Below are 19,439 nucleotides of genomic sequence, written 5' to 3'. Positions count from 1 at the left end.
CGGACTGATGCGTTTCGCCCCACCCACCGAGGCTTTTTCACAGAGATACCTGTGACCAAGCCCCAGTGCCTAGGGCAAAATGAGTCAGCTGCTGAGGCCATTCCTCAACATTGGAGTCCTGGAGTTGGCTGAGCAGTGTCTATCCCTTCACTTTTATTGGATCATTCGGACTCAGGCTCCCCTCTTCTCACTTGCCGGTGCTTGCAGCGGTGCCATGAGGTATAGGTTTCATGAGGTAAAAGGAGAGCAGTGCAGGGCTGCGAGGACGACGACACTGGACTCCACAGACTAATATAGATTTTTGAATGATCACATAAGGGCCATTGTTGGTTTCCTCAGGTAAGCTGAAGCTCCCGTCTAACGGCCATCCTCTGCAGTATACTAATAGGGGAATGTGACATCTGCCTCAGTGCAGGGACGACACGGGACATTTTATGAACTGTACAGGCACCACGTTGTGCATTCACTGCATACCAACCAGGGGGCACTCTGGAAGGTCGCACGAAGCCCATGCCTCTTCAGTTTCTGAGGTACTACAATACCCAGCAAGCCTGGAGCAGCCGGCACAGTGTGCCCTGTATTACAAAACGTTCTGTATAAACACTTTCCCATGCGGGCTCTGTATACTACAGAGGGCTACAGCCTCGTGTATTAGGAAAAGCGGCACCTTGCACTGAGGTGAACCAGCACACAGCCGCCTCACGTTTCATACATAACACAGCTCTCTAATGCGTCTACGCCTTTTTACTACGCTCTCCCTCAACCAAGCTTCCAGTGCAGGGCGGGGAAGGATACTAAACAAATAGACAAGGGCTGAGCACCAATCACAACGCAGCATTCGCCTCCAACGCCTTCGCATTGCTCCGTAGCGGTAACAGGGAGGGGGTGTTGATTTGCTGCAGGATGGAGAGGTAGCAGGTTAGGCTGAGGGTCTGGCGGCTCCACGCAGTGTACTGTATAGTGTGTGTGGCGGTGGTCACGTGTCGCTGTGAGGGAGACTGAAGAGGAGGAGGAGGAGGCGGTGGCGGGAGCAGTGGAGGGGGCGGGGGCAGTGCGGGCTCCCGGGAACTCAGACACAGACACAGCTTGTTTTGGTTTATTTCGCAAGGAAAGGTGGGGGGAGAGAGGAAGCCTGGCACACAACTCCGGCAACTTTGCGAGCGGCGAGGACCACCTTCTCCTCCCCGGGCGGCTAGTTCTCATTGCACCTCACTGCTGCAGTTTGGCCGGCCAGAGTCCGTGCGCCCCGGAGTGAGGGGGAGGAGGGGTGACAGGGGGACAAGTCTCTCCAGTTGGCAGCCGGGGGTGGGAGAGTGCAGCAGCTACCTGCCCTCCTCTTCCCATCAGATGCCACTTTCTGCAACGCGATGGGACTGAATGAGGACACAGTAGACAGGCGGCAGTGATAAGGCGGCTGGTTTTTGGAGAGGGGTGTCTGGCCGCTGGGTGGACTGAGCCATTCCCCAGACACACACCGTGCACAGCACTGCATGCACACAGCCAAACTTGGAGCACCGGGGGCTCTGCACACACATGCCAACCAACATGCCCGGCTGCGTAGCACCAGTCTGCCCCCTACACACCCTGACAATACTGGACTCACTGCCGGCAGGATCCGCTCCTCTCTGGATCTTTTGATGGAACTCTGCACAGTGGATCTATCTCACTAAAGGCACGATCTCTCTCTATATACATTTTTTAGGACTGCATTTTTTTTTGCTCACAAGTGGTGCTGAATGATCTGTGAATTTGCGTAGCGTACCTGGACTTTTGTTTTACAAGGACTATTTATAGGATTTGAAATTGTATTTATACTTTTTTTTTGTTTTTGGTACCATGGCCAGCCCTACAGACCCTCCGCCTCAGGACAACTTCTCCGACGTCAAGAAGGTGGGCTACCTTAGGAAACCTAAGAGCATGCATAAAAGATTCTTCGTGCTCAGGGTCGCCAGTGAGTCGGGCTTAGCCCGGCTGGAGTATTACGAGAATGAGAAGAAGTGGAGGCACAAGTCAGGGGCCCCAAAGAGGTCCATTCCACTCGAGAGCTGCTTTAATATCAACAAGAGGGCGGATTCAAAGAACAAACATCTGGTGGCTCTGTACACGAAAGATGAGTGCTTTGCCATTGCTGCTGACTGTGAACAAGAACAGGAAGGATGGTACCAGGCTTTGGTGGAATTGCATAACCGAGGTAAAACTCACCACCATCATTACATTGAAGGGGCTTCCAATGGGACGCACGATGGAATAAATGGGGAGGACGTTTATGGGGAGGTCAGCCCTCCTGGCCTGGCCTTTAAGGAAGTGTGGCAGGTGATCATGAAGCCTAAGGGTTTGGGACAGCTCAAGAATCTTGTTGGAATCTACCGACTGTGCCTGACCCACCGAACAATTAGTTTGGTAAAGCTCAACTCTGATGCAGCAGCTGTGGTACTGCAGCTCATGAACATCCGGAGATGTGGTCATTCAGAGAACTTCTTCTTCATTGAGGTTGGTCGCTCTGCTGTCACAGGGGCTGGTGAGTTCTGGATGCAAGTGGATGATTCTGTGGTGGCGCAGAATATGCATGAGACCATCCTAGAAGCTATGAAAGCGCTGAGTGATGAGTTTCGACCCCGGAGTAAAAGCCAGTCTTCATCTAATTGTTCCAATCCAATTTCTGTTCCTCTTAGAAGACATCACCTCAACCATCCGCCACCCAGCCAGGTGGGGCTAAATCGTAGAGCGCGCACAGAGAGTGTCACAGCCACATCTCCTGCTGGAGGAAATGCTAAGCATGGCTCTTCCTCTTCATTCAGAGTTCGGGCCTCAAGTGATGGAGAGGGCACAATGTCAAGACCTGCCTCAATGGATGGCAGCCCTGTAAGCCCTAGCGCAAGTAGGGCTCAGTCTCATCGGCGCACTGGCAGTTCTCGACTCCATCCACCTCTTAACCACAGTCGCTCCATTCCCATGCCCACAACACGCTGCTCACCCTCAGCCACAAGTCCAGTCAGTTTATCCTCTAGTAGCACCAGTGGGCATGGCTCTACTTCTGACTGCTTGTGCCCTCGAAGATCCAGTGCCTCTGTATCTGGTTCCCCTAGTGATGGTGGCTTTATCTCTTCTGATGAATATGGATCCAGTCCTTGTGATTTCAGAAGTTCTTTTCGGAGTGTGACACCAGATTCTTTGGGGCATACACCACCAGCTCGGGAAGAAGACCTCAATTACATCAGCATGGGCAAATCCAGTAGTCTCCTTCAAAGAGGCACGCAGCAAAGATGCCAGTCAAGTAGAGGTGAGGAGACTTCTGACCTTGACAAAATTTTCAGGAAGAGGACACATTCATCTGGCACATCCCCTCCTACTATTTCCCACCAGAAGACCCCATCCCAGTCATCAATTGAGGAATATACCGAAATGATGCCTTCTTATCCTGTGCGCCTCGCCTCTTTTAGACACTCTGCTTTTGTGCCCACTTATTCATATCCAGAAGAGTGCCTGGATCTCCACCTGGAAAATAATAGACCAAACCACAGTGATGATGGTTACATGCCTATGTCACCTGGTGTTGCCCCTGTGCCTACTAAAAATAGTGACTATATGCCCATGAGTCCTAAGAGTGTGTCTGCTCCACAGCAGATAATTAATCCAAGACGACATTCACAGATGGATTCAAATGGTTATATGATGATGTCTCCAAGTGGTAGCTGTTCCCCAGACAGCTGTGCCTACAGTAAGATTTGGACAAATGGAACCAACCCAAAGTTGTCCATAGAGAGCAATGATGGCAAATTGCCTTGTAGTGACTATATAAATATGTCTCCAGCCAGCGGCTCCACTACTAGCACACCACCTGACTGCTTTCTGAATTCTGTTGATGAGCCCTCTAAACCAGTTTATTCATACTTCTCATTGCCAAGGTCTTTTAAGCATGCACACAGGAAAAATGAAGATGGCCATTTGCGGGTTTCTGTTAATTCTGATCATCCATTATACAATGAAGAGTCCTCTTCTTCCTCCACAAGTAGTGATAGTTTAGGAGGGCAAGAAACCCTGCACTGCAGGAAAGGAGAATCTTGTGCTCAGGTAAAGAGCAGATTGACCAGACCCACACGACTATCATTGGAAAGCAGTACTAAGGCAAGCACTTTGCCAAGGGCACGGGAGCCTGCTTTACCCCCAGAGCCTAAGAGTCCTGGTGAATATGTCAACATTGAATTTAGTGAGAAGGCCTTCCCTGGGGGTTTTGTATCTTCCATGCATTCACCACCTTATGTGCAGAGTCGAGTGGTACCACAGAGAGAGAATATATCCGAATATATGAACATGGATCTTAGGCACTGGAAGGCGAAAACCTCTTATGCCTCCTGTACACCATCATATAAACAGTCATGTAAACCTGCAAATGCAGTGTGCGCTTCTGACATATGCAGTAGTCGTCCACCTGTACGAGGAAAGCCAATTACAAGGGACTATATGAGCATGCAGCAAGGTACCATATGTTCAGATTACAGCCAGGTACCAACTGCCAGGACCACTGCCAAGCCAATTTCTCCTTCTTGTAAAAGTAATTATGCTGAAATGTCAATTGGTGGGAATCCTGATAACCTGCCTGCTTCACCTCCTTCCGGAAATACAACCTTGACTGAAACGTCTTGCTCTTCTCTTCTGGGCCAGGGCTCTGGTCCCAGTGCATTTACTCGAGTCAGCCTAAGTCCTAACCGCAACCAGAGTGCCAAAGTTGTCAGGGCTGGTGACCCACAGGGCAGGAGGCGACACAGCTCAGAGACCTTTTCTTCTACCCCTACCACAGCCCGGGTAAATGCTGGCCCTGTTTCTGGGGATGATGTAAAAAGACACAGTTCTGCTTCGTTTGAGAATGTTTGGTTGAGGCCAGGTGATGCTACAAGGAGAGAATCTTTGCAGCTGGCAGACCACCATCATAATGGCCTCAATTACATTGACCTGGATCTTGTCAAGGATCTGAGTGGACTGGAACATTGTAACTCTCATCAACCTGGGATCACTCACCCATCAGAGGAACTAAGTGCTTATGCTAGCATCACTTTCCATAAGTTGGAAGAACACAGGAGCCAGGCAGAAACAGAAGGTAGGTTTCTCTGTTTTTTTTTTTTCCTCCAGTTTAAGTAGAGCCTTTTGCTAGCTCTAGATGCAGTGTAGTTATCTTATGTTTGCATTGTCTAGGTTATTAGGTGTCAAATCCATCCTTAAATGTGCCCACTGTAAATCCTAAGCCGTCTGTCTTACATTAAAAATTAATTTGTTCATGTCCTCAAAAACACTCTAGAATTCATATTCTGTACAAATGTCAGATTTGAGCTGTCTGTGTAGTGCCTGAAAACCTCTGATCAGGGTATACTAGTTCATTGAATCTATGCGTTATCACTTTTATTTCGATCTGCTTTAGATGTGCAGTTTTGTATTATAATTTTACTGATTTAGCAGTGAGATCGATTGGTATCCTGGCATGGGGGAAAATTAAATAGTATCTTGGTCGATTTTTAAATGTAAACTTCAATGTTCAAATGATATAGCCAAAAACTTTGCAGATGCAGTATTAAGCACTTCTACATATCTTTCCGGATTTGCCATCTTTTTAGGCACTAATTAAAATTGACAGTTGTTTGTGTGGGGTTTTTTTTTTTTTTTCAGGAAAGTTGTGAATTGTTGTAACTATGTAACATTTAAAAATAGGTTAGTGTGAGCAAATGTAGTTGTAATCCCATAACATACTTTGCAGCAGCTTCCAGAGCTTTATTATATCATACTTGGAATGTTACCTTGTAGGAGCTTGGAATGAAAAGCCACATGGTTGTTTTCCTCTGAAGTCTATATGGTCTGTGCTGTATTTGGGAACAGATGTGTAGAAGTCATTGAAGAGTCACTAAAAGTTCTGTTTTTGTACAACTTAATTGTTATCACTTAATACAGTGTGTGTGGTGGTGTTGTTGTTGGTTTTTTTTTTTTTTTTTTTTGTTTTTTTTTAGATGTTTAGGGTGTTCTGTTTAGCTCCTCCTTTTTTTGAATTGTCTATTCATTTAAAACATTTTTATCTAGAAGTAATTTGAGAAGCTAACTGCATGAATGAACTGAGCATCTATTACATAAGCAAAAATAATTTAGAATACTTGCCACGGATTTTTTTTTTTTTTCTTTTTCAAGCAATTGAAGATGCTTGGCTTCACAAATCCCCGAATGCTCATTTTCACGCCTTCAAAACAACTCCCTTAAGATCCAGTGTTTATTGATGCTTCAGAAACTTAATAACAAAATGAAATCCTAACGGGTTTTGCTTGAAATCATATCAGTGCTCTTTACAAGTTTAATTGCATGTTGAAAATGCAATTAGATGCATTCAGCTCAAAACTTGTCATGTTGTTTTTCCACGATATCCAATTATTATTTTTAATTAATACTTTTTCACTTACCTCTTTACAGTTTTATGCTTTCATGAAGTACATTGCCAAAAAAGTACTCAGTTTTAAAACTTTGCATGTATTCTTTCCTGAATTTGAACATTATTTCTTTTTCCTTGCATGTTAGTAGTCAGAAATGCTTGGGTTCAGTTGGTATTAAATGTTTGTGTTTTTATGTATAGTCCTATATCTTGTTCAGGGTGTGATGGTCTCGTTTTTAAATGCTTTGCTTGTGTTCACCTTTTCCATGTGGACTAACATGACTAGCTCAGTGCTTCATGAATGAACAAATTAGAGCGTGGGAATCTATCATTTCATGGGCTCATTGCTTCTATCCCGCCCTCTCTTCCTTCTTATTAGCACACATCCGCTTAACCCCCAAGCCTCTACATAACCATTTGGCAGGAGGACACCCTTCTGTGCATCTGATTGTTTACTTTTCTTCCTGAATCAACACTGTTTGCTGTTTGCTTGTATGTTTTCATAGTCCATACGTTGTGTTTAAGCAGTTATCAGCTGCTTATTATGCCATCTTACTCTTTAATCCAAAGCAAGAACTAACAATTGAAAACAAAAACTACTTTATCTTTAGATGCACTATTTCTCTTTTAAAGTTGTTTTACCTGCATTTCTGATTGTATTGGTATAATTGTTTACTTGCCTCTGTAAACTGTTGGAAGCCTTCCTCCCCCTCCCCATTTGCAGATAACTATTACTAGATAAACACATCACTTTCTACTTTGGAAGACATTGAAGATCCTGGCTGCTACATGCCTAACTTGTGGGCAGGTGTGTGCTTTTACTGCTTGGATTCAGGAGACACTCTGTCTGCTTTTTGTGTCTGTTTATATAGGTATATATGTTTATTCAAACTTCAAGCTGATTTTCTTTTAGCCTTTGCATTTTTGTGTCCATTTTCAATCTGATCTGTAGCCACTCAAGCAACAACATTGCAATTCGAGACCATGTAATGGTTGTTGATTGACCAGTTTGTCTTCCTGATTCCCTCCCTCCAATCCACACCTGTATATTGCTGTGCAGCCAGTTTTCTGAGGGCTAATTGCAAGACGGGTAGTAAAAAATAAACAACTAACACGAGTGACATTTTCTGCAAAAAGATGCTAGTCCAGTTGTGTGTGTTTTTATTTTTTATTTTTTTATGAATTTCATTTTAGTTTTAATTGGCGAAAAAAATGCTGCTTACTTTTTAACTTGAAAATCCGACCTAGCTTTCTTTTCTTATGCAATGTTAAAGTGATCCTAAACCCACAACAGTAAGGGCACATTCACACTTGACTGTTTTTCCAACTCTTGCCAAACGCCCCTATAGTGTTTGACAAGCGTTGGTCTGGCTTTTGTGGAGCGTTTTTAATGCTCCACAAACACAGCATACGTGGTTTAGCGGCAGTTGCTAGGTGTTTGCCAAGCGTTAAAACGCCTATAATGAAGTTTGAATGGTGTTAACGCTCTGCAGCGTTTGCGGAGCGGCACCATAGGCTTGAATAGGAGGCTTCAACTCCTCCTGATTCGACCAGAGGCGTCCGTTTTTTGCCGCGACGCTAACGATCCTGTTTGCACAGCACCATGTGCTGCAATGTGCAGAATTTTCCCAGGCGTTGGGAAACTGTAAAAACGTTTCCCAAATGCCTGTCTGCCGCTTGCTAACAAGGCTAATGTGAACGTAGCCTTAAATCAGTCTGTATATGCAGTAAAGCATGCTTGTTATATTCACTGTGGAGCCTAAAGGGGTTAATACTTTGCATTGTATAAAAAGTATGTTTGAACCTGCCTTCTCTGCCCTTCCTGTTGCTCAAATGTCCACAGTGATAAGACAGCCTGAACCTGTGCCCTTTGGCACATGCTCAGTTTAGTGTGTATTGCTAGAGTTTGTTTTTTTTTTTTTCCCGTGGGAGAGTGCATGTGATCTGCACATGGCCAATCAAGACATAGATCATGGGTTTTACATCCTCCTAGAGCAGAAAGAAAACTCCTCCAAGCTTTAACCAGCGCTCAGCTTAAGTCGCACGACTGCTGTAACTGCTGATGAGAAAAGGTATTTAGCAGTTTATATTTACTAAAATAATTGCACTTCCATGTTGTGTGTACTGTGGGAGACCAGATATAGTGAATGCAGGGTCCTGGGTTTAGTAACACTTTAAGGTGGGCCTAAGGCATTAATGTTTATCATAATTTAAATTGGTGTTAAACCCCAAAACAAAAATTACAGCTTACTAATCTTAAATATAGTGGTTGCATTTTGGTATTATTATTTATTTTTATTTTTTTAACTGGGGATCTGTCCAGTAACCCACTTCCTGTCTTAGGCAGACCATAAATTATGCAATTTTCTTTCCTTCGACCATGGTCTGAAGAAAAGAAAATTGCTTGATTCCCCCATTAACATAGTCAGTGCTGATGGGGGGAATTCCTTCTGCAGCGCTATTATGTTCTGCCAGCGGTGAGCCTTCCCCACTAGCCGAATACAATGATTACTGCTGCTGGCTATAGCCACCAGCAGTGTTTCGGCAAAAAAAAAACTGATAGGCTGGTTGTATTGAAGTTGATTGGGTCGCCTTTAGTACAGCCAGCCTGCCCATAGATGGATTGAAATTTTGATCTGCCTGTGGCTGGCCTTAGTGCGTCTCCACACTGGATGGAGGAGAAATGGAGCTACCCTTGGATAGCAACATTGTCAATGTGGGTAGTGTTTGATTCACTAATGGATTTAGATTAAAGCTGAACTCCAGCTAACCTTTCCCTCCTTTTTGCAGTTACATAATCTTTTGGAATAATTGTGTTACATGAATGAAGCTGACCATCGTGAGCACCCCTTTCAGTGTTGAATGGTTTCTCTCAACCCTAACATAGGCAATGCTGCTGACCAGCGATCTGTAGTGGATTGTTTAGTCATCAGCGGCTGGTCCATGGTTATCAGTCAACGAGGAGGTAATATGCCACCTTCTGCTTGCCTGTTTGAAGCAGCATTTCTCACAGAAATCCCACTTCAGGGCATCACAGCCACATCCTTTAGATGCCCCATTCACTATTTCTATACAGTTCTTATTAATTGACATCATATCCTTCCAGGTATTGTATGAATTTTCACTGTGTAGGATGGAGTGATAGCATCAGTGTGTTTCTATCATTCTGCTTCCTAAAAAAAAAATAAAAAATAAAAAAAAATTATATATGTAACTATCTGGTAAGAAGTATGCTGCTTAAGTTCTTACTGAAAATGCAAGTTTCCTTGCTGTCTTTGGCTTAAAACATTTAAAATCAATGACCTAAAACTAGTGCAGCTACTAAAGTCAGAACTCCTGATCAGAATACATGTGATAAGGCAGTGAGGCCAAGTACTGAATCCATTGGATCAGCTAGCATTTCCAGATGCAGAGATCAGCAATGACAGACTGTGGTTCCTTTTTTTTTTTTTTTTTTTTTTTTTTTTTTTAACGGTTTAGTTATATTTTTTTCTTGGCAAACATACAATTTTTATTTGAGTTTCATAAGTCAATGAAGATGCTGTTCTGTAGAGCAGAGGTGAATAACGTAAAACCCTTCCAGGTCCCAGTATGCCATGTTGCAGCAGCAATTTCTTAATCCACCTTTATTATTATATTTTTTTTTTTCCCTTCTCTTCTTATTTTGATAGCACTTGGCATTTACATCTTCTATAGGGTTATTTGTGAATCACTGTCACTAAATGTTCTACAGCTTGAACTTCTTGTGAAAGTGTCAATGTTTATTGCAATGTGAGTGGACTTTATAATACCTGATAATGTATCCTGTCACATTACACCATAAGGGCTATCGCTTTTTATCATGAGTAATGTAATCTGGATAAATAAATCTACAACTGTGGAAGGAGTTTGGTCCAGTTGCTTGGCATGACTATGTGCTTGCTATCAGAGATGAGTGTGCTTGATGAACTGAAGTCACACAAGGTAACGTGATCCCAAACTCCTGAAGGGAGTACTTGTGTGTGGGAGTTAGGTCTGTACAAAGTACTTTGCAGGAACTGGATGTTTTTTGTTTTTTTTCTATCACACCCAATTTCCTCTTTTAATTATGATTAATAAAACAACAGAGTTTTACTTTGCTATTTTCTGTGATTTTTGTACTATCTTCCTTTTAAAGTCTGCTGAAACAGTGGAGAGCAGCTTCATTTTTCCATGTCCCTTTTTCAAAGTGAAAATGATGGCTAAAAACTAAACCAGTCAAAGTTATTTATACATTAACATTGCATTGCCAACTTAAAAAAAAAATTGAAATGCTGACAAGGATCTTTGCCTCAAAGTACATCAAAGCATAGTGCACAGACTTCTTGCAGACCCCTCGGTGTAAGGGTGGGTACATGGCTAATTGGATTTACACAATAACACCAATCGCAGAGAAAACCAACAAGCAATGTAAGAGCCAGAAAAGTTCCTAAAGTCCAATATTTTAATAATTACAATGTTTCCAGGACATGTTGGCCCTCAATTTCAAGGTGGTGGTTTTTTTTTCTCTGATAAAGTGTTTTTTTGTTTTTTTTTTTTCCTAGGTTTTATCTTGGCTTTCTTTACTATTGGGGATCACACCCTGTCTGCTCAGGGCTTTAAGCTACTCAGAGATCGTTCGAATCTCGGCCACTTGCAGGGACTTTGAACCATCTTTTGGCAGGCTGATTGTACTCAATTCGACTGTATGACTTGGGTACAACCAGACCATTGGATTTTTCTTGTGATTATCCCCCTCCCATGGAGAACACAATAGCTCCACGGGCGGGATTCCCTCATCAACACTGACTGTGTTGATGAGGGAATCAAGTGATTTTGCATCATCTATGGGCCTGCCTTAGCGCAGCCACCTGATTTTAAGACCTGCTTGAAACTGACACATATTTAAGAGTCAGATTCACCAACTGTCAGAGGAGCTCTCTAGAATATGGCTGCATAAAATTTTAGAACAAAACTTAGACTTTGGTACAATGAGTGAGGATTCTGGTTTTAGTACAGCAGCAATATTTCCAAGACAGCATTGGGCAATGTACAGTTACAATAATCGGTGAGGTTTTTTGTTTGAATTAGCCGTTTAACTAGTTGGTGCAGTCAGATTTAACTGGTTTAAGTACCTGTATTTGTCCTAATATCTACCTTTTTATTTTAGAAATGCCCAGAATTGTATCACTCAGGCTGGGAGAGGTTAGCACTAAGAATTAGCTGCTGACAGGAACAGCAGTGATGGTTTATCATTGTGCTGCTACTCCTTCATTGCCCAGACAGCAGGATAAGGATATGTTCTTCAACAGACTGTGCTGTAGTGGTAGTTGAGGATCTGGCTGTGCAGTCTGGTAGTGGTGTCTGGATCAGATGACTGGCTGAACATTTCTACAAATCCTTTGGTAGGTAAAACAGTTGCTGTCTTTCGACCATTTATTAGCAATTTTAGGTAATTCTTATCACGATTCTTGGCCATAGGTTGCTGTTGTTCGTCACAGGAATTTCCTAATGTCTGAGAGCAGAACTTGTGTGTGGGTTTTTTTTTTTTTGGTTCAAATGGGCCAAAGTGCCTTCTCTGCCCCTTCAGGAAATTGCACCTTTTTTTTTTTTTTTTTTTTTTTTTTTTTTTGAATTTTGTTCCTTTCCCTCTCTCCGAAGTCTCCTGGGATGCCCATGTCATGGATAACAGAAGGATTTTGGCTGTGTATAACCTACTGCACATGTGTTGTGTAGCCTCATTTGGAGGCCTTCTGCTAGGACCCAGAAAAAAAATGTCATAAAGAAGATGGTGGTGTTGGACCTGGCTGTGTGGCAGCTTTTGTTGGATGACACTGGGGCAGCACTGGATTTGCTGGGTGGTTAAGTGTAATTTTTGCCCACTCCAGCAAGTAGGAAGGGGTTAAGATTAAAATTAAACCAGCAGGAGTGAAGTTCTTAATTACAATAGATAATTTTAATTGCCATACATATTTAATGGCATTCTTACCCTCCAGCTTTACTATTTAAAGCAATGTCAACTGGCTAATAACAGAATACAACCCTGCTCATACAGATTTGCCCCCTTGCTGGCTGTACTAGTCATGTGGCACTGCTCCCTCACTGGTGGTGACAGCCTGCAGTGTTCACTCAGCCATTTGCCGCCATCAGTGGGGTCATCAATGTGACATGGCTAAAAACAAAAGCAGCCAGTCTAGTGGGAATTCTAAGCCTTCATATTGATGTATCAGAGACTTTGTTAAGCAGTGTAACTAGAAGATAAACATAACTGTTGGGGACAGGTCAACATTTAGAAGCTGGTAATGACAACTTTTATTTTCTTCATGAAAGGTTTACTTAAATGAAATCCTATGCCCCCAAATAAAAACAGTATTTTTTTTAATGGCTGACATAATCTATTGAGACTGGCTGTTTTATTAAGGATAAGTTCACCTTTGGGAACATGTTCCACCTGTTTTTAGGGTGGAACATGCAACATGTTCTGAGTGCTGCAGCCGCTGCCCGATTTTAATGGCTGTTGGCTTATAGTTCTCAATGAACTACCATGGCACTGTGGAGTGCTATGGTAGTTCATTGATTCTTCCTGTCAGTAGATCTGCTTGCCCGTACATCCTGTCTGGGCAGCAGATATACTGACAGATCTGCAGAAGACCTGCATGGCATCAGCGATCTGCTGATCGCTGTTACAATGCTTTACAGGCTCATGCAACAAAAACATTTTTTTACCTGAACAAAAAATGTGCATTTTTTGTTAAAAGGTGAACTTATCCTTTTAAGAAGTAGCTGTTTGCCTTGTAGCTGATTTTTTTCCAGTTACGTTGGGAACATTAATTTTGGAATATAGTATAGGAATTTTTTTTTTTTTTTTTTTGCCCTTCACCATTTATTTCTATAGATACTGTTTGCAGTCTAAGAGCTAACACAACATGAATTAGTTAGTATTTTATTTTAAAACTTATTGAAACCCAGAAACCTACAGTATGAGAGTTGTGTATTCTTACTTTATTGTTGTGTTATGTATTTTTCCCAACTTGTGCTAGTAATCCAGTGTGAAACATTTCTTTTATGCAGGAGCTTCCTTTATCAAGTCTAGGCAGTGCTGCTATCTCTCCTTGTACAGGGTGACTGCTCTTGTATCCGCACCTTTTAGTCCTCATGCACACTGGATGTTTTTACAGCTGCTATTTTTGGCTTTTTTCTATTCTTATTATACAGGATTTATATAGCGCCAACTGTTTGGTCAGCGCTTTACAATATAACGGGAGACAATACAGCAACAATACAGTTCAATACAAGAGGGATAGGAGGGCCCTTTTCTTCAGCTAGTAACCCCCGCAGCATGTTATCCTATGTGTCCATGCGCACATAGACTGTACTTCCTAGATTGTAAGCTTGAAAGAGCGGGGCCCTCGAACCCCTCGTGTATTGTATTGTTACTGTATTGTCTCATGTTCTGTCCCCCTCGCTATTGTACAGCGCTGAGCAAACCCTTTGGCGCTATATAAAAACTGTATAATAGTAATAATACTCAACGATTTTTGGCTGGGGGAAAAAAACCCAAGACTAGTTGGTTTCTAGTGGAGTTTTTTAGCTGTAAAAATGCTCTAAGGCCGAAAAACAAGCGGCTTTTTTTTTTTTACCAAAAACACTGCTAAAGCTAATGCAAAAACCCTGAAAAAGGCTGAAAAACTCACGTTAACGTGACTTTACACGGCTAACATTACCAGCGTGACCAAAACGCCCACTGTGCAGGGAGCCTTAGTGTTTTGAAGGCAGCATGTAGTGGTTTCAGTACTTGCTTGTATATAACCACTGCACTATAGACAAAACCTGATCATAAATGGAGAGCAGTCAGCACATAAATATAGGATACGCTTTCTACTGGATAAGCTCATAAACAAGTGCAGCGCTCTATACAAAAAAATGAATACTATAATAATAAAAAGTCCCACAAAGTGATACAGTCCACAATTTATGCAAAATGTAAGTTGCAGCAAAGTAATAAGTGCACTGTGATCCTCTTCATGAATAATAAATCACTATGTCCTCAACAATAAACACTGAGGCTTACCAAAGTGTGACTCCAATATGAGAAGTCAAAATGTGCTTATGGAAGGATTTAATGGACTGCTGTGCATGCTCCCTGGATGGCTTCACCATCTGCTCTCCATCCCCACAATAGTGACAATAGACTGCATGAAAATACATAAAAAAGCTTCAAATAATGTGAATCCGATGCATTTTTGTTAAAAACACATAGGTATGGTTAGTAACATGGCTTTCAAAACTACAGTACCCAGAATTCTTGGCAAGGCGTGGATTCACGGTGATGTCATAGCGTACGGCTCTGCCCAACACCTTTCAGCAGGGGCATCTGTAGTGGTGTGGCCTACTGGATCCTTCTAACAGCTCTGCTTTATGCACAGGTTATGATGCCATTGTAGATTATGCAGAGTTTGCAAAAGCATTTGGTACATAAAGTGGAGGAATATATTTAAATGAGAGGTTAAGGAGGGTACAAAGAACCTGCTGCTGTAACAGGGGGAGGGAAAGCACACTGTGCACGTGCCAGTTTGCAAAAAAGTCATCGTTAATGTCTAAGCCTAGCGGAAATGCATCCTGCGTTTGCGGTTCTATTATTTAATGGCACCCCAAATGCAGATAGCAGTTGTGCATCTTGTCGTATGGTTTCCATGCTACAAAACACAGGTCACCAAACGCTTGGTTCTGCAAAATTTTGGTACCTAAACAGTACACTCAGATGTTCACGTAGGCTATGATCAGCACATCCAAACGTCTGCTGAACCAGCGGAATTTCGATCCATATATGACCAGTTTAACAACATGGTTCGCCACCAAGTTCAGTTTTGATGAATTACAGACAAGAACCCTTGGTGAATCAAACACAGGCACAACTGGGAAACGGCAATACAACCCTGATGTGGGTTTTAGTCTTCCTTGCAATATTCTTACCTAAAATAAAAAAAAAGTATACACTTTTGTAAATATAAAGTATACAAATGGAGATGCTTGAAAAGTGACAGAGGGTAACATTGATTGTGAATGATAGTGTTGCTCTAGCTGTATACTCTTCAATCGTATTGCTTGTGGCTTTTCATTTTTAAGTGGCTGCAAAGATGCTGATGCATCTTATTTTCTCTTTTTTGCTGGCAAGCATTAGATTGATCTAAACCTGTCACATGCTGTTTTCCTTCTTGTTTTGTGTTTGTGTGTTTTGAAATACTCTTTTATAGTTTTTGTTCTCAGGCCAGGCTGTTTTCTCTTTCCAAACCAGCAAAAGACTGAAGAAGTGATTGACTGCTGAGAATGGTATATCAGTTTCCCATGTTCTGGCCAATCTACTGGAGTATTTCTTACTTAATTAAACCAGAGGAATGCAATTCTATTCCCAGATTTCTATTTTATATTGTTAAAGCAACACATCTATGGATTTGTTTATATCCTGTGCAGACAAGGAATTCTTCTTTTGATCTTGCTACTGAATAATTGTTTAAGTGATTATTTTGTTACATGCATTTTTCTAACATTTTAGTACTGTTCTTCAGATATGTGAAACGCAGGCACAGCAGCAAATTCAAATACATGGGCTGATGTACCCACACAAATGTGGCCCTTAAAGCCAAAATAGTGTGAATCTAGCCTAAAGATGTATAATGGGACTACTCTGAGAAAGAGAAAGTGGGGGTGGGAGGTTTTCAGTGTTTAGATGTCAGCTATCATATTTTCTAACATTTAACAGCTGCTAATAGGCAACACAGTAGAATCCTATGTTACTTGCTCACCTCTGCTTTATACTTGTCTACAGATCACAAGCCATTAGTATTACTGAGAGCGGACCCATGCTTAAAATCTCAAGTAACACTATTTAATAGTCAAAACAATGGCAAAATGACAAAACAATGGGTAGAAAAGTGTACCTTTTGTGAATATAATTCCTGATTTAGAAGCAGCAGAGAAGTTCCATCCACGTTTGTTCTAGTCTCAGTGGATAACTCTGCCTACAATCAAGTGGTTTTTTTTTTTTTTTTTCTGAAAACAGTGTCTAAAAGAATTTCTGAGTATGGAAAAATATGGAAATGGCCATCACTGACTTTGGTGTCCGTTTGTGAACCAGCGGTAAATGATCGCTGCTCAGTTCTCCGGCATTCTCGGACAACACAGTTCTCCTGTGAATGCCTTTTATGAAGCGTTGTAGATCAGTTCTCCGAACGAAGGGAGAACGATCTGCAAACGCTGGAAACCGGCTGCTTTTACTATAATCTCGCGAGATTACAGTAAAAGATCAGTTTACTAAGCAGAGGTAAATTATCTCTGCTTAGTTTGCGGTTCCTCCGATTCTCCAGCTCTGGGCTGGAGAATCTGGAGGGAGAACACTAGATCTCCAGTGAAGGGCTGACATCGCTCCTCGCTGATCTCCTGAATGTCATAAACTGTGAATGACCAGAGAGTAGCTGCGATCCTCTGAATTGCAGCTATTCTCTGTGTCATAAGCGGACATCTATATTTTTAAACAGGCTCCAAGGCTGTCATCTTTATCCTTGCTTCTCTGCATAGTGAATAAGCATAAGAAAAAAGATGGAGCCAGTGAAGTCTGGAAAGTTTGAGCTCCTGTCCTGCATGTCAGGTCAGTGAAGTCACGGTCAGGATTACAGCCTTCAGAGTCTACACCATTAAAAAGAACTAGTCTGTCCATATGGCTATCCTGTGAGGATCCTCTTAAAGGTAATCTGTCATGAAGAAAAATACCTAAATGAGAAGCGACAAATGGAGGCTTGTGGAATCCTGCCCTGCATACTAGTTCTGGGACAGCAACATTGCTCTGTTCTGTGTAACCTTTACCTGTGTTTTGTAGTTCATGAAGGGAAACTGTTTTAAGGCCTCTTGCACACCACATTGTACTGATGTATGAGCATCAAACATTCCTGGTAGAAGAAATGTCAGGATGGGCTGTATATCACTTGTGCATATGTTGAGAGTATGCACACACAAGCAGGAGGCATGTCATTTGCACATATTCGTGTGTATTTTGCAAATAAAGCTGCAGAAAAAAAACCAGACTGGAAACACAGATTTTTCTAACATTTATTTTTTTTCTTTTTAACTCATGAATTTGCAGGGCTTATTTACTTGCCTGTCTGTACAGGCTCATTTGTAAACAATGAGCTGCATTTTAGATCAGGGAAAAAATAAAACAAAACGCTGTGCTGGGCATTTTCAAGCTGCAGTGTGCAATAGGCCTAAATAGCTGCTGTGCTAGTGTGCTGTCTATCCACAGAATACCAATGTCCAGCATTCCACCTGAGCCGTCTGTGTTACTTCATGTATAATTCAACTAAAAAATGTATTTATTATTTTTTTTTGTTTCGGTGGACTTTGGGCGCTTATTTTGTGGGGCATGTCTCATTGGAGCATTTTGCTAAGAGAAGGTAAAACAGTTCTAGGATTAATAAAGCAATTATAAAATTGCTTCCCCTCGCTGAGAGCTCCTGACAGCTGTTTGTATGTCTTCCACTTTCCTCTTAGTACACTATTCATTAATGTCTACCAATTTTTATAGGAAATGAATGGCCCTACATGCCTAGCATTCCAGTGCAATGTGTTAAAGGCCAATAGGATATTATTTAGCTATTTAATGAAAGTCCCGTTTCTCTCTAATATAGCCACCCTCTATGTGGGTGTGTTCCATAATACTTGTATAACTCTACACTTCACCATTACACTCCAGTTGCTGCTGATTTTATTCTCTGTAAATCTGGCTTTCTATTCACAATTAAAGTGCATTTAGGAAAAGTGTGTTTAACATAAACTGGATGATTTAATGCCACGTCTCTAGAAACTGCCCTTTTTTGCTATGTAAATATCTAATTTTTCGTAAGATGGGAATGAGTGTTTGCACTTGTTTATCTTATTTGCTGGAAAGCTCAGAGATGTAATGATGCACAATTTTCTGATATAGCTTGACATATCTGGGTCAACTCCTCAGAAGATGTCTATAGAGATTTATCCTTAAAGTAGCTAGAAGATGTTCTCTTTGCATGTAATATTTCACAGCAATGTTTTGATGCGCTAGAAATTTTCAGTGGTGTGGGAAATTTTTAGCTTTTTAATGACCTCCTTTAAGTGAAGGTTTCACCTTTTTTAATAGCATGTGTGTTTTTTTTTGTTTTTTTTTTTTTTGTTTTTTTTTTTAAAAAATCCCTTTTTAACAGTGTTGGTTCGGCAATATGCAGAGATCCACTTTTGAAAAGAATAGTAGTCATGGCTTACTAATGATGTAGCTTGCTGACAGATATTCTGTGTTTTGTTTAGTGCCAAAATTAATGCTTTTCAATATTGATGCATAAATTGTAAGAGCTGAGTATATCCAAAGGTAAAATAATACCTTGCCTCTAATTGATGAAATGGAGAAATTTAGTGGTGGTGTGCGGGTGTTTTAACTTAAAAAAAAAAAATATTGGTGCTGTATGATTCCACACAGGCTGTTAGGATTTATTACAGGATAATTTTGTTGCTGATGAGGTAAGGCTACGTTCACACTAGCCTTGTTAGCAAGCGGCAGACAGGCGTTTGGGAAGCGTTTTTACCGCTTCCCAAACGCCTGGGAAAATTCTGCACATTGCAGCACATGGTGCTGTTCACACGGGAGTGTTAACGTTGCGTCGCAGCAAAACGGACACCTCTGGTCAAGTCAGGAGTAGTTGAAGCCTCCTATTCAAGTCTATGGTGCCGCTCCACGAACGCCCTGCCGGCGTGTGCGGTTGCGACGCGGTTGCGGGGCGTTTGCGGAGCTGTAGCACCATTCAAACTTCATTATAGGCGTTTGTGGGGAGTTTTTAACGCTTTGCAAATGCCTAGCAACCCTCCGCTAAACTGCGCATGCGGCGTTTGCGAAGCGTTAAACGCTCCGCAAACGCCGGACCAACGCTTGTCAAATGCTGATTGGGCGTTTGACAAGAGTTGGAAAAACAATCAAGTGTGAACGAACCCTAAGTGTCTGATTTTATGACGTTTAGAACAA

General features: G+C 41.9%; 1 protein-coding gene across 1 annotated transcript in view; it reads left to right on the top strand.

Moving 5' to 3' along the window:
• Positions 1-1,063: 1,063 nt before the first annotated feature.
• Positions 1,064-19,439, top strand: part of IRS1 (insulin receptor substrate 1) — a 59,302-nt gene continuing 40,926 nt past the window's right edge. The window contains exon 1 of the mRNA XM_089672581.1: positions 1,064-5,095. Within this exon, the coding sequence (XP_089528707.1) occupies positions 1,837-5,095 (3,259 nt within the window). The 5' untranslated portion in view covers positions 1,064-1,836. The remainder of the gene's footprint in view (positions 5,096-19,439) is intronic.

This window comes from Staurois parvus, unplaced genomic scaffold (genome assembly GCF_062004578.1).
Source record: "Staurois parvus isolate SC_StPar_1 unplaced genomic scaffold, SC_StPar_1.0 ptg000131l, whole genome shotgun sequence".
In the NCBI taxonomy this organism is placed as follows: Eukaryota; Metazoa; Chordata; class Amphibia; order Anura; family Ranidae; genus Staurois; species Staurois parvus.
The sequence above is the reverse complement of the archived record's forward strand: the minus strand, read 5'-3'. Positions and strand labels throughout refer to the sequence as shown.